This window comes from Monodelphis domestica, chromosome 6 (genome assembly GCF_027887165.1).
Source record: "Monodelphis domestica isolate mMonDom1 chromosome 6, mMonDom1.pri, whole genome shotgun sequence".
NCBI classification, from domain to species: domain Eukaryota; kingdom Metazoa; phylum Chordata; class Mammalia; order Didelphimorphia; family Didelphidae; genus Monodelphis; species Monodelphis domestica.
The window spans coordinates 302529037-302541223 of record NC_077232.1 but is presented as its reverse complement, the minus strand read 5'-3'; the positions used below and the strand labels follow the sequence as shown (position 1 = coordinate 302541223).

The 12187-nt window shown below is 38.7% G+C and overlaps 1 protein-coding gene across 1 annotated transcript in view; it reads left to right on the top strand.

Annotated features, from left to right (window-relative positions):
- The window catches only part of QRFPR (pyroglutamylated RFamide peptide receptor), an 82885-nt gene extending 74759 nt beyond the window's left edge, over positions 1-8126 (top strand). The window contains exon 6 of the mRNA XM_001371145.3: positions 1869-8126. Coding sequence (XP_001371182.1) covers positions 1869-2146 — 278 coding nt within the window. The 3' untranslated portion in view covers positions 2147-8126. The remainder of the gene's footprint in view (positions 1-1868) is intronic.
- The last annotated feature ends 4061 nt before the right edge of the window (positions 8127-12187 follow it).

Below are 12187 nucleotides of genomic sequence, written 5' to 3'. Positions count from 1 at the left end.
AAAACATTTTCCCACATATTAATATAAACAAGTTGATCTTATTGAAGCCCTTAAAGAAGAAAATTTAAATAAAAAAAAAACATTTTTCCCTTTCCCCTCTCTTTCTTATTTACCTTTTCATGTTTCCTCTTGATTTTTATGTTTGGATATCAAAATTTCCACTTAGTTATGATCTTTTCTTTACAAATACTTGGAAATCTTCTATTTTGTTGAATGCCCATACTTTCCCCTGGAAGTATATAGTAGGTTTTGATGGGTAGGCAATCCTTGGTTGAAGACCCAATTCTCTTACCTTTCTGAATATCATATTCCAAGCCTTGCAGTCCTTTAGTGTGGAAGCTGCCAGATCTTGTGTAATACTGATTGGTGCTCCTTAATATCTGAATCGTCTCTCTTTGACTTCTTGTAAAGTTTTCTCCTTAGCTTGGAAGCTCTTACATTTGGCAATTACATTCCTGGGGGTTGTCTTTTGAGGATTTGGTGTAGAGAATATTCTATGAACTCTTTCAATGTCTGCTTTTCCTTCTTGTTCAAGAACATCAGGACAGTTTTCTTGAATAATTTCTTGTAGTATGATGTCAATATTTCTGTTTATTTCTGGGTTTTCAGGGAGACCAATGATTCTCAAATTGTCTCTTGGAGACTGGTTTTCATGGTCTATCATCTTGTCAGTGAGATATTTTATGTTTTCTTCTACTTTGTCAGTCTTTTGAGTTTTCTTTATTAATTCTTGCTGTTTTGCGAGGTCATTGGGGTCAAACCCATCTCTAATATCCTTTTGTCAGGAAGAGAAAAAAATTTGCAGACCCCCATATTACAGACACATTTTTATACCAGTTTTTTAAAATTTTATTTGTTCAGTTTCAAACATTATTCTTTGGTTACAAAAATCATATTCTATTCTTCCCTCCCTTCCCCCTGCCCTTCCCATAGCCGATATGCAATTCCACTGGATATTATATGTGTCCTTGATTAGAACCTATTTCTATGATTATACAAGTTTTTTTTAAAATATAAAAGTTTGTAAAAAAATCTTCCTTTGAAGTCTATGCAATACTTTATGGTCTGGTGGAAAGAATTCTGGATTTAGAGCCTCAAATCCTGGTTTTGAGTTCTATTATGACATTTACTAGCAAGATGAATCTAGAAGTTACTTTTCCTCAAATTCAGTTTCCAATTTGTAAAAAGAAGTTGGAATAGATGGATGTCCGTGTGTCTTCCGCCCCTCAATTCCAAGCCACTTTAATATTTATTATTGATTAATTAATTAATAATAATAATCAGTGTTTCTCCCCACCCATTAGTTAAGTGTCTTTATAAATTGCTAGGGCCATGTCATTTGAATGTATGGTATGGTGGAACAGGTTTCAAAATGGACCAAACATGATAAACAAAAATGAAACTTCAAACTTGGCCCAGTCTAAATTACTCATCAGTGGGAAGTGGAGATGAGCAGAGTAAAGGAAGGATGGTATATAGTGGGCAGAAAACTGCTAGGGAAGCTTGAGTCCTCACAAAATAAGGCACCGTTTCCTTTTACAGAGATAGTGATGGAGTCAAAAGAGGAATTCTATAGTACTCTTACCTTGCATACAAGAAGTATATTACTGCTTACAAAGTGTTTTCTTCACAATAATACACAAATGTGTTGTGACTGAGGAGTCTGTAGCCTAGAGACCTATATGGGTTCACACAAGCTATGAATTGCAGCATCCAATAATCATATTTTTATCTTCTGCCACTTGGACCAATGCTCAGTACATCAAAACAGGGTATCTTTTGTGAAGCTTCAAAAATGCTCAGGGACATTTTACCAATGAGCCTACTCAGATAAAGCTGTGTTCTAAAATGATTACTTCTCTTTCCAGGTAATTTTGAAAAGGAATATGATGATGTCACCATCAAGATGATTTTTGCTGTTGTGCAGATCATTGGCTTCTCCAATTCTATCTGTAATCCTATCATTTATGCTTTCATGAACGAAAACTTTAAAAAGAATTACCTCTCTGCCATATGCTTTTGCTTCATCAAAGGATCTCTATCTCCAACCAGGAGGCGGGGCAGACTGAGTCATCGGAAGGGTGCAGTGGAGGAAGTGAGGAGAGAAGCCTTCAGTGATGGCAATATTGAAGTCAAATTGTGCTAATTGTCCCAGAAGATAATAGAAAGCCCCAAAAGGTTCTCACCTTGCTTAGCTCTGACCTTTTGGAAAACTGTATTTGGAAATGAACATTAATTGCAATTCACATTTGACACTGTGCATTATACAGAATTATTTTGGATAATTTCCATTTGGAGGAAAGAGAGGTCAAAAGCCTTTTGTCAGTTTTGAATGTTATATAGGGAAAGTGTTTAATGGGGCTGTGAATATTTTTGCTTTTATTTCAGTGAGGGTGGAATTGGAATATTTCTGAAAAAGCTAATGTCCAAAAGTTGTTTAGAGAACTAAATACATATTTTCATGTGATGTAAGCAAAGTAAACAGAACTGATTTTGTTGGATTTCTTAAACCTGGAACCATTTCTTTAAAAGATGGGTATTGTATTAGTTAAAAAATATCGTAGCATTTGGGGTAGAATTGGGGGTAGAAAAGCATAGGGATCTGGCATTAAGAGTAGCTATCTATTAAAGACTACTGATTTAAAGTCACTGAAAAGGAATGTAAAAGACAGAAGTTTGTGAAGTAATTTTTAGTAAAATCATTAGCCATGTCCTATTAAATTAACTCATGTCCATTTGAATCCAGTCCAACTATACTAATGATAACATTAGAAAAAGATGGGAGGGATAGAAATGATGAAAAATGAAGAAATTTTTCTTTGCTCCAGATGTACTTGTCTATGTTGAGATCATATATTTCTGAGAAGACAACTCTAGAACATACCTCAGGAGTCCCTGTCTTAATGTGGTATATGTTGGTGGATGAAGCATAGCCCCTTAGAGAACTCCAGCTAATTTTCTGTTGTGGGCAAGAGAGACTTTCCAGGAGCACCTTAGGCTTGGTCCTGAGAGAGTATCCCATCTCCAAACCAGGAGAATTTGGTCCCACAGAGCCCCAGCTGCACCTTGAGATACCCTTTCTACCATTGTCATTTTCCAAATTGATTGAGGAATCCCTACCTTGTCCTCTAGCTGTTCCCTAATAGAGGCTAGTCCCTTGGCTGGATACAGGAGTCTAGGATGAAGAGAAGAGGAAAGAAAGGATCTTAAGGAAGTCTAGGTGTAAAAGGAGAACTTTCATGGTTGTAGCTGGAAGAGTCAGACCCATAGTCAAATGCTATGTAGCATGTTCCAGGGGTCAATGTAATCACATTTTTTTAATAGACCAAGATAAATTTTAATTGGATTGTTTGGTTCTCAGTTTGAGGAGTATGCTATCTGTCTATATTGCACTATATCAGGGTTTAATTCTGTGCAGGTATATATGCATACATATATACACACATATACACACATATCTATATACATATACATATATATATACATTCATACACATGCACATTGTCATCGATCATCCATGTTTCTATTTATCTATCCATATATCTTTTCTCTTCCTTCCTTCCTTCCTTCCTTCCTTCCTTCCTTCCTTCCTTCCTTCCTTCCTTCCTTCCTTCCTTCCTTCCTTCCTTCCTTCCTTCCTTCCTTCCTTCCTCCCTTCCTTCCTTCCTTCCTTCCTTCCTTCCTTCCTTCCTTCCTTCCTTCCTTCCTCCCTTCCTTCCTCCCTTCCTTCCTCCCTCCGTCCCTCCCTCCCTCCCTCCCTCACTCCCTCCCTTCCTCCCTCCCTCCCTCCCTTCCTTCCTCCCTCACTCCCTCCCTTCCTTCCTCCCTCACTCCCTCCCTTCCTTCCTTCCTTCCTTCCTTCCTTCCTTCCTTCCTTCCTTCCTTCCTTCCTTCCTCCCTCCCTTCCTCCCTCCCTCCCTCCCTCCCTCCCTCCCTCCCTCACTCCCTCCCTTCCTTCCTTCCTTTCCTTCCTTCCTCCCCTTCCTTTCTTATTTCTGTCATAGGTTGCCCCTTTGCTCAAGCCAGGAGTAGGAGTTGGGAAGAGAAGTTTGTCTTTTCTGGAACATCACTTAGGAAAAAATCAGTGTTCTAAGACAAGAAGACTTAAGTTGGAAAATTGTTCAAAATCAAATAAGGTATAACCTGGATTTCAAACTGATTTTCTGCAAGCAGGTGGATGTGCTGAATTTCTTCCCATCCTACAAAGGTCTGACACAGTCATGAGGGTTAGGATAAGGACTGACAGCAGCAATATAGTGAAAGCAGAAAGGCAGAAGTGGGAAAGAGGGCAAAAAGCTCCCTACCGACATTGTGACAGATTTGTGTGTGTTGCAGGCTTGGCTTCAGTGACAGAGCCTCAGTTAAAAACCCATCATTCTCATGGGAATAGCCTGAAGTTGTTGGCTCTTCAGCTGTTCTCACCTTTTGGGACCATCAAACATAAGGTTTCATTTCTTTTTTTCACAGTGCTTATTAGGGACAGATACTTTTCTACATGATTTTCTCTTTCTTTAAGCTCTTTTAAATTCATGATTTGTTTCATATAAAACTGTGACTGATCATAATGTCTTTTTGATTCATGTCTTGATTAACTGTATAAAGAGGGACTAACAGAGGAAGCCAGTAACCTGCTTGTGGAACAGGAATAGAGACAGAAAAAATGAATTTTCCCCATCTGGCTGTCAGGGGCAGCAGGGAAAGGTATTCTTTTCTTCCTCTTCCACCTACCCTGAACCAATTTAGAGAGAATTTTATGGTTTTGAATTTATTAAAAACCCTTGGAAGTTCTCTAGTAATAGACATAGGCACTCCTAGGCTGTGGAGATATTGCTAAGATAGATTCAGGGGGCTTAGAATGGCAAATATCAGGGGGCAGCTGGGTGGCTCAGTGAGAGTCAGGCCTAGAGATGGGAGGTCCTAGGTTCAAATCTGACCTCAGACACTTACCAGCTGTATGAACAAGTCACTTAGCCCTCATTGCCTATCCCTTACCACTCTTTTGCCTTGGAACCAATACACAGTATTGAGTCTAAGATGGAAGGTAAAAGTTTTTTTTAAAGAGAATGGCAAATGTCTTGGTGAAGCCACTTGACTCAGAAGTAAGGAACAGAGTAGAGATGGGTGCCAAGAGATGGTCCCAACTTCTAGGACACTCAGTGGGAAGACGAGATATGGTCTGGAAAGATTTCCCTACTGCTTATTTAAATTCCAAAGGTGAGAAAAAAGACTTTCAATTTGCCTCCCATTGCCAAACTCTTCCTGGCAGTGATATCTGCTGGTTATACCCCAAATATTTGGTTATTATTTTGTTGTGTTTGCAGAAGCTGGGGAAGAGGATACAACTTTTCAGGTACACTATTGCTGACTGGCCAATGACTTCCTCTTTCCCCACATACCTTCCAGGATAACTTAGTCCTCAGCCAGACATTTGTCAACCTGATTTCAGATTGGAAGCCTCATGATGGCAAAATTTTTATTGTTACATCTTTAGTTGAATATTTAAAGTTTTGTTTTAGAGGCAGCTGGGTAGCTCAGTGGATTGAGAGCCAGGCCTAGAAATGGGAAGTCCTAGGTTCAAATCTGACCTCAGACACTTTTTAACTGTGTGACTCTGGGAAAATCACTTAACCCCCATTACCTAGCCCTTACTACTCTTTTGCCTTGGAACCAGTACATAGTATCGATTCTAAGGTGGAAGGTAAGGTTTTAAAAAATAAATAAAGTTTTGCTTTAATTTGAAATAATTTATTTTCTTGGTCTAGGTTGTCCCTGGGTGTTAAGTGGGACAGGCTGCAGCCTTAGGTTATGAGACCTTAAGCATTTTCCATACTCTTCAAGAATTAGTTAGTGGATCCATAGATCTATTCATGAACACATTTATTATTGTTGACATGTGATTTATTATTACACATGACTAAAGAGCTGTGTTCTTCTTTGAGTTCTTGACCTGTCCCTGGGAAGAAAACTGATGCCTGAAAGTTATCTTAGTCTTTCTATTCTGTGATTTTGTCTCTGGGAAAGGATTGCCCTTGAATCATGGCTTCCTCTTTCTCCTCATTCTTTCTTTTCTGGACCCAGGGTTATCAAATCCATTGTTGTCTTTTGAGTCCAAAAGATTCAGCTTATCTGTCCTGTCTCTGCCAGGCTAATCAGGAGAGAAAACATTCCTCCTGAGGAATTTTGAGGTTCTGATAGCAAAGAGCAAGCTGGAGGTGGAGGATGGCTGCTCTGGGATTGGAGAGTGTAGAACTCTGGAAGTCTAGGGCACTAGACCCTTGCAATTTGGAAGACTAATCATCACCTGTCATGCAGTGAGTTTCTCTCCAAGTGACTTTCCCAAAGTTACCCAGAGAATAAATGGCAAAATAAAAGTCAAACCCAGGGCCTTTTGACAATTCCAGAGCTCTTTCCATTGTAACAAAAGAATGGTGATGTTCCATAGGACTTTTTATATACTATAATGACTACAAATGGACTTAAACTTTAGGCCACATACTCTACTAATGTGGTAGAGCCAAAAGAACTTAGTCTATATTGCTGCTGGTAGAAATTGTTGTTCTCAGAAGCAATTGGTCTCTGGTATGAATAACTTTCCAGAATTGGAAGGGGGAATGCATAGAATGACCAACTGAACTCAAAAAGGGAAAAGGATATGAGTTATCTATTAAGTAAAAATAACACAATGATGATAAGAAATATTACATATTTAAATGGAATAATATGCCCCAATCCTTCCAGTATCCTCTAAATGAATTATAGAAGAAAGCATGTGATCATTCTATAAGCTTTAAAATGATTCTGTAGGCTACAGATTAGTTCCCATGAGAATATAGTGTCAAGTGGGAGGCCTCTAACTGAATGGCTCAACACCTCTCCAGTATCTCTTTAGTCTTATATTTCCACCTGTCTATTAGATATCTCATACTGGCTGTCCCATAGTTATCTCAAACTCTAAATGCTCTGCCACAGGACTCATTATTTTACACCTTCCCGCAATCCCTCCCTTCTTCCCATCTTCCCTTTCAAATGGTCCAATAGGTTCCCAATCACTATCTTGCACTCCTTCACACTCACTCCACATATTCAACCTGTTGCCAACTTCTGTCATTTCTAACTTCACAAGAACTTCTCCAATGAGATATTATTTGTAGAGTACTTAGAAGACTGCCTAGGATTTTGTATCTAACTTATTTGTACATAATTGTTTGTATATTATCACCTCTATTAGACTGTGAGCTCCTGGCAAACAGCATTTGAGTCTCTTTTGTCTTTGTATTTTCAATGCTTATCACAGTGCTTAGAAGATAATAGTTGCTTAATGGCTATTTGGTAGTTGTTCTTCATTCTGGAAGAGGACCAAAGTTATGGGAGTGGTGACTTGACTGGCAAATTAGTTGAATTTAAGTAAGGCAGTATTGTGCAAAGTTTTGGTGTGACTTTCTCTTCCAGAGTCATGGAAGTTCAATGGCAGGACAAAAGTCAAGATGACTGGAGATGGCCCAGGATGCAGTGGATGTTCTTGGCATGGTTCAATGTCTGACCATACTCTAAGTGCTTCACAGTACCTTATTCATCTGCCTTCATAGCCATTAGAATAAAGTGTTCTCATCTTCCCTTTCCAATGGGAAAAGTCTTCACATTCCTGAGGTAGACACTCTCCTAACTCATCTTTGGGTTTGAGGCCTGCTGTTTACCCTCAACTTTTTTTTTAGCCATCTGCCAAGATGGTGCTTAATAAATGTTTATTGCTTAATTAGTTTATATAAATCAAAATAATGCTTATTGACTAACTGATTGCACATACATTAATATTTATCTTCTTGCTAATCTTCACAAAGGAAATTCCCTTTCCTAATACTGGGCTTTTCTCTACCTGTCTCCCCATGCTTAGAATGCCTCTCCAACTTCACCTGGCTCTCTTGGTGTCTTTTAAAACTCAACTAAAATCCTGTCTCTTGCAAGAGGCCTTTCCTTATCGTTTCCCCTCCTCTCTACCGCTGTCTTCTGTCAGAGACCATCTTAATGTTTTCACTATATATATATAATTTTGTTTCTTTCCTTGTATCCCCAGGGCTTAGTACAAAAGTTGGTACATAATATCTGCTTAATAAATATTTATTGGCTGACTGGTGTGTCCTGTGTTCTGTTCCATTTTTATGAGGCTTTCCATTAATGTTTTTTTTTAATATGAATTTCTATTACATTAATCTAGCTAAGGTCTAGGATGTTACCATTTTGGGGCATATTTACATTTTGTTAGCAGTCTCTTGAAAACTGAAAATAGTTTTTAGAATTTTAGGGACAGACCCCTAGTCGCCTCTGGTATTACAGGTATCAAGACAGGCTGTGGTAGTGGAGAGATATTTATGAATAGTGGGGTCTTTCTTAGACCTGTGCTATGAGGAAGAGATCAGTATAGTAGGAGAGATGAAGGTTTGCAGAGGACTAGAAGGAAGTGTTAAGTTGGAACTCAGGAGCTGTTATCGCTCTCTCTTTCTCTCTCTCTCTCTGGAGGAAGTAACTGCCAAGTTCTGAGGTTTCTGATCCTGTCTGTGTTGTTGTCCTTGTTGCTGTGTTTCCTTGAAAGAAGATCCTGTGCACCTGACACTAACCAGTTATCTGCATTTTCAGTAAGCAAAGGTCTGGGCCCCGTTGGACCTGGGACCTACCCTTGGATCCCTGTCTAATTTGTCACAGACCAGCACCTCTATTAATAACCAAGAGAGGTTGTTTAGTACAGGGTAGCTAGAATAGTGTCTGGGTACAGTTAGATAGGTGAGGTGACAAGTGTAGACCATCAAATCTCTGAAGTCCCTTTGTGAGAAGGTTTAGATCTGGGGTATTAGCTAGTAAAATGGTGATAGTGATTCCCCTTTTCCTTTCAAACCTCTCTGTGGAAATAAACTACACCATCCATTAACTTTATCCATCTCTGTGACTGAGATGCTGGATGCAGATTGAGCTCTGGCCTTGTCAGGGCTAATTGCTAGTCCTTTCAACCCACAGTGTGGAAACCCTGATACTGGCTCAAAATAATCAATTGGTATTTCATCTGATTGTGTCCCCAAAACTCAATTAAAATACCCATCACATATAAGTTTCTTCATACATACTTAAGGAATTGAATTCTTTATCTCACTTCATATGGAGCATCCCCTACAACATCTAATTAGAAGTACCTCTACATTTAGTGTCAACACTTTGTATTTCTAGTTCATTAAGGTCATCAACTTCTAAATTTATGGAATTTTGTGGTATAGTTAGGGAGGCATAATTTCCAAGATAGGGGGTATAAGTCTCTATAATCAGCCCTCATTGGGATTCTTTAATTCAATTGGGGAAACCATAATTTAGGTGTGACCCTGAGGAACTGAAAAATGTCCAGAGGAAGGCAAACAGAGTTGTGAAGGGCCTTGAGTCATTCTAGGGTCAGAAGACGACATGGTTTGGGGTGTTTAGCCTGAAGAAAAGAAGACTAAATAGCATGGGTAAGTGGAGAAGATGAATATCATTTAAAAATATTTGAAGTCTGTCATAAGGAAGATGGATTTAATTTTGTTCTACCTGGCTCCAGAGGCCAGAAATAAGAGCAACAGGTGAAAGATGCTGAGGAACTCTTTTGGGCCAAATATCAAAAAATACTTTCTAACAATTGAAGATATCCCAGCGTGGAATAGGTAGTCTTAAGAGGTGCTAGGTGCCTGATTCTTGTAGGTACTCTGAGCCTGGACAATCACTTGTCAAGTGTTTTGTAGTGGGAATTCCTTTTATGCATGGGTTGGATTGGAAGACCCCTGAGCCTCCTTACAAACTCAATATCCTATGTGTGATTAAACAAAAAAAGTATATGATGTGCTAAATACTGTCTTAAGCATACTGAGAATAGAAATAGAAAAGAGAAGACAGTCTCTCCTTTCAAAGACAGTTGTGAATTGATCCAACCATTCTGGATAGCAATTTGGAACTATGCCCAAAGGGTGCTAAAAGACTGTCTGCCCTTTGATCCAGTCATAGCACTGCTGGGTTTGTACCCCAAAGAGATAATAAGGAAAAAGACATGTACAAGAATATTCATAGCTGAACTCTTTGTGGTGGCAAAAAAGTGGAAAATGAGGGGATGCCCTTCAATTGGGGAATGGCTGAACAAATTGTGGTATATGTTGGTGATGGAATACTATTGTACTCAAAGGAATAATAAACTGGAGGAATTCCATGTGAACTGGAATGGCCTCCAGGAATTGATGCATAGGGAAATAGAACCAGGAGAACATTGTACACAGAGACTGATACACTGTAGTACAATCAAATGTAATAGACTTTTCCATTAGTGGAAATGCAATGATCCTGAACAACTCAGGGGATCTATGAGAAAAGATCACTATCTGTATCCAGAGGAAAAACTGTGGGAGTAGGAACACCAAAGAAAAACAACTGCTTGATTACATGGGTCAAGGGGGATATGATTGGGGATGTAGACTCTAAATGATCATCCTAGTGCAAACAACAACAGCATGGAAATAGGTTCTGATCAAAGCCACATGTAAAGCCCAGTGGAATTATATGTTGGCTATGGGAAGGGGTAGGGGTAGGGAAGGGAGGGAAAGAATACGATTCTTGTAACCAATGAATAATGTTCTAAATTGACTAAATAAAATTAAAAAAATGTAAAGACAGTGTTCCTCATTCTAATGGAGGAAGCTTGCAAGACACATGATGGTTTGGATGAAAATCAGATGGAAAAGCCTCATAGTCCTAGGCATACATCAGTGAAACAAAGATTAATGTATCTTCTTAAACTATAATTTCACTGGTAAAGTTTTATCTATTTATGGTGATGAACCTTTTTTCAATTACAAAAATTTTGGTGGCAAGAACTTTCTTTTCTATAGCTGTGGTTACTTAGGAAGATGGGGCTGAAATATCTGCAAAAGAAGTGATCAGGAGGGTTTCTACTTTAAGATGGCCCCAGAGTAGAAGCAAGACTTCTTTTCCTCTCCTTTCATCAATTTAAAGTGCCTCAAAAGAACAATAAGCAAAATGAGATGAGTGAAAGGGCCCCACTGTAGGACTCATTACTGAAGGTAGACAGAGTTTGGGCATTTTCATGCTAAAAGAGGGAAAAATTACTTCCACCAAAGCATGAGCTCACCACCCCTCCCCAACTCTACCTATGGTGCCAAAATCAAAGCGAGCATGGAGCAACATCTAGGTTCTCGGGCAACTGGCTGAGGACACCACAGACTTGTGTAATTATTATCTGTTACTCTAAAAACTGCAATCCCCAGCACCTTACTCATGTCCTGTCATTATATGCTGATGTATACAGGACATAAATTGGGTGTAGTTCTGTCACTTGGTCTCTTTTCTTCCTGTCACTATTTTGGTGGCACAGGATTTTTGAGCAGGTAGAAAAACTTAGTCATGTGGTTCTATTTTTTCAGATAATAAACTTTACAAAAATAATACTTGAAGTGTTGGGCATTCATTTAAATGTTACAGACTTACCCATAAGAGCAGCAAGACATGGGACCCAAGGAGACTGAGAAACGCAGAGCTTGGGCTCAGGACAGAGCTGCAGTGAGAGACTCAAAAATAGCCTCAGGGAAAAACCTCTCTGGAGCTTAATACAAAGATTATCCACCTTCCTCAATCAGACTTCTGATCAGGAAGGAACAAAGCAATGGCCACCAACAACTAAGAGCTACAATCCACAACTACAAAAAAAAGCAAGAAAAAAATCTTGACCCTAGGTAATTTTTATGAAGAAAAATTCTAGACTACAGAGGAAACAGCAGAAGATGAAAAACAAGTAAACACATCCAAATCTTAAAAAAAGAAAAGAAAGGAAATTATTCAAAAGCTTTTGAGTAGCTCAGATTTAAGATTATGAACCAAATTAGAAAGATAGAAGAAACTTGGCAAGAAAAGTGAAAAATAGTTCAAAGAGAAAATAGCAGTTTAAAAGACAGAAACGCCCACTTGGAAAAAGAAGTCCAGGAATGAAAAGAAATGATAAGCAAATTGGAGACAGAATTAAACAGTTGGAAGCCATAAAAAGCAGGATAGACAAAACTAAAAAGGAAAAGCAAATGATCAGAGCTGAAAAACCAATCTATAAAGACCAGAATCAGGCAGGTAGAAGCTAATGATCTCACAAGACAGCAAGAATTAATAAAGCAAAGTCAAA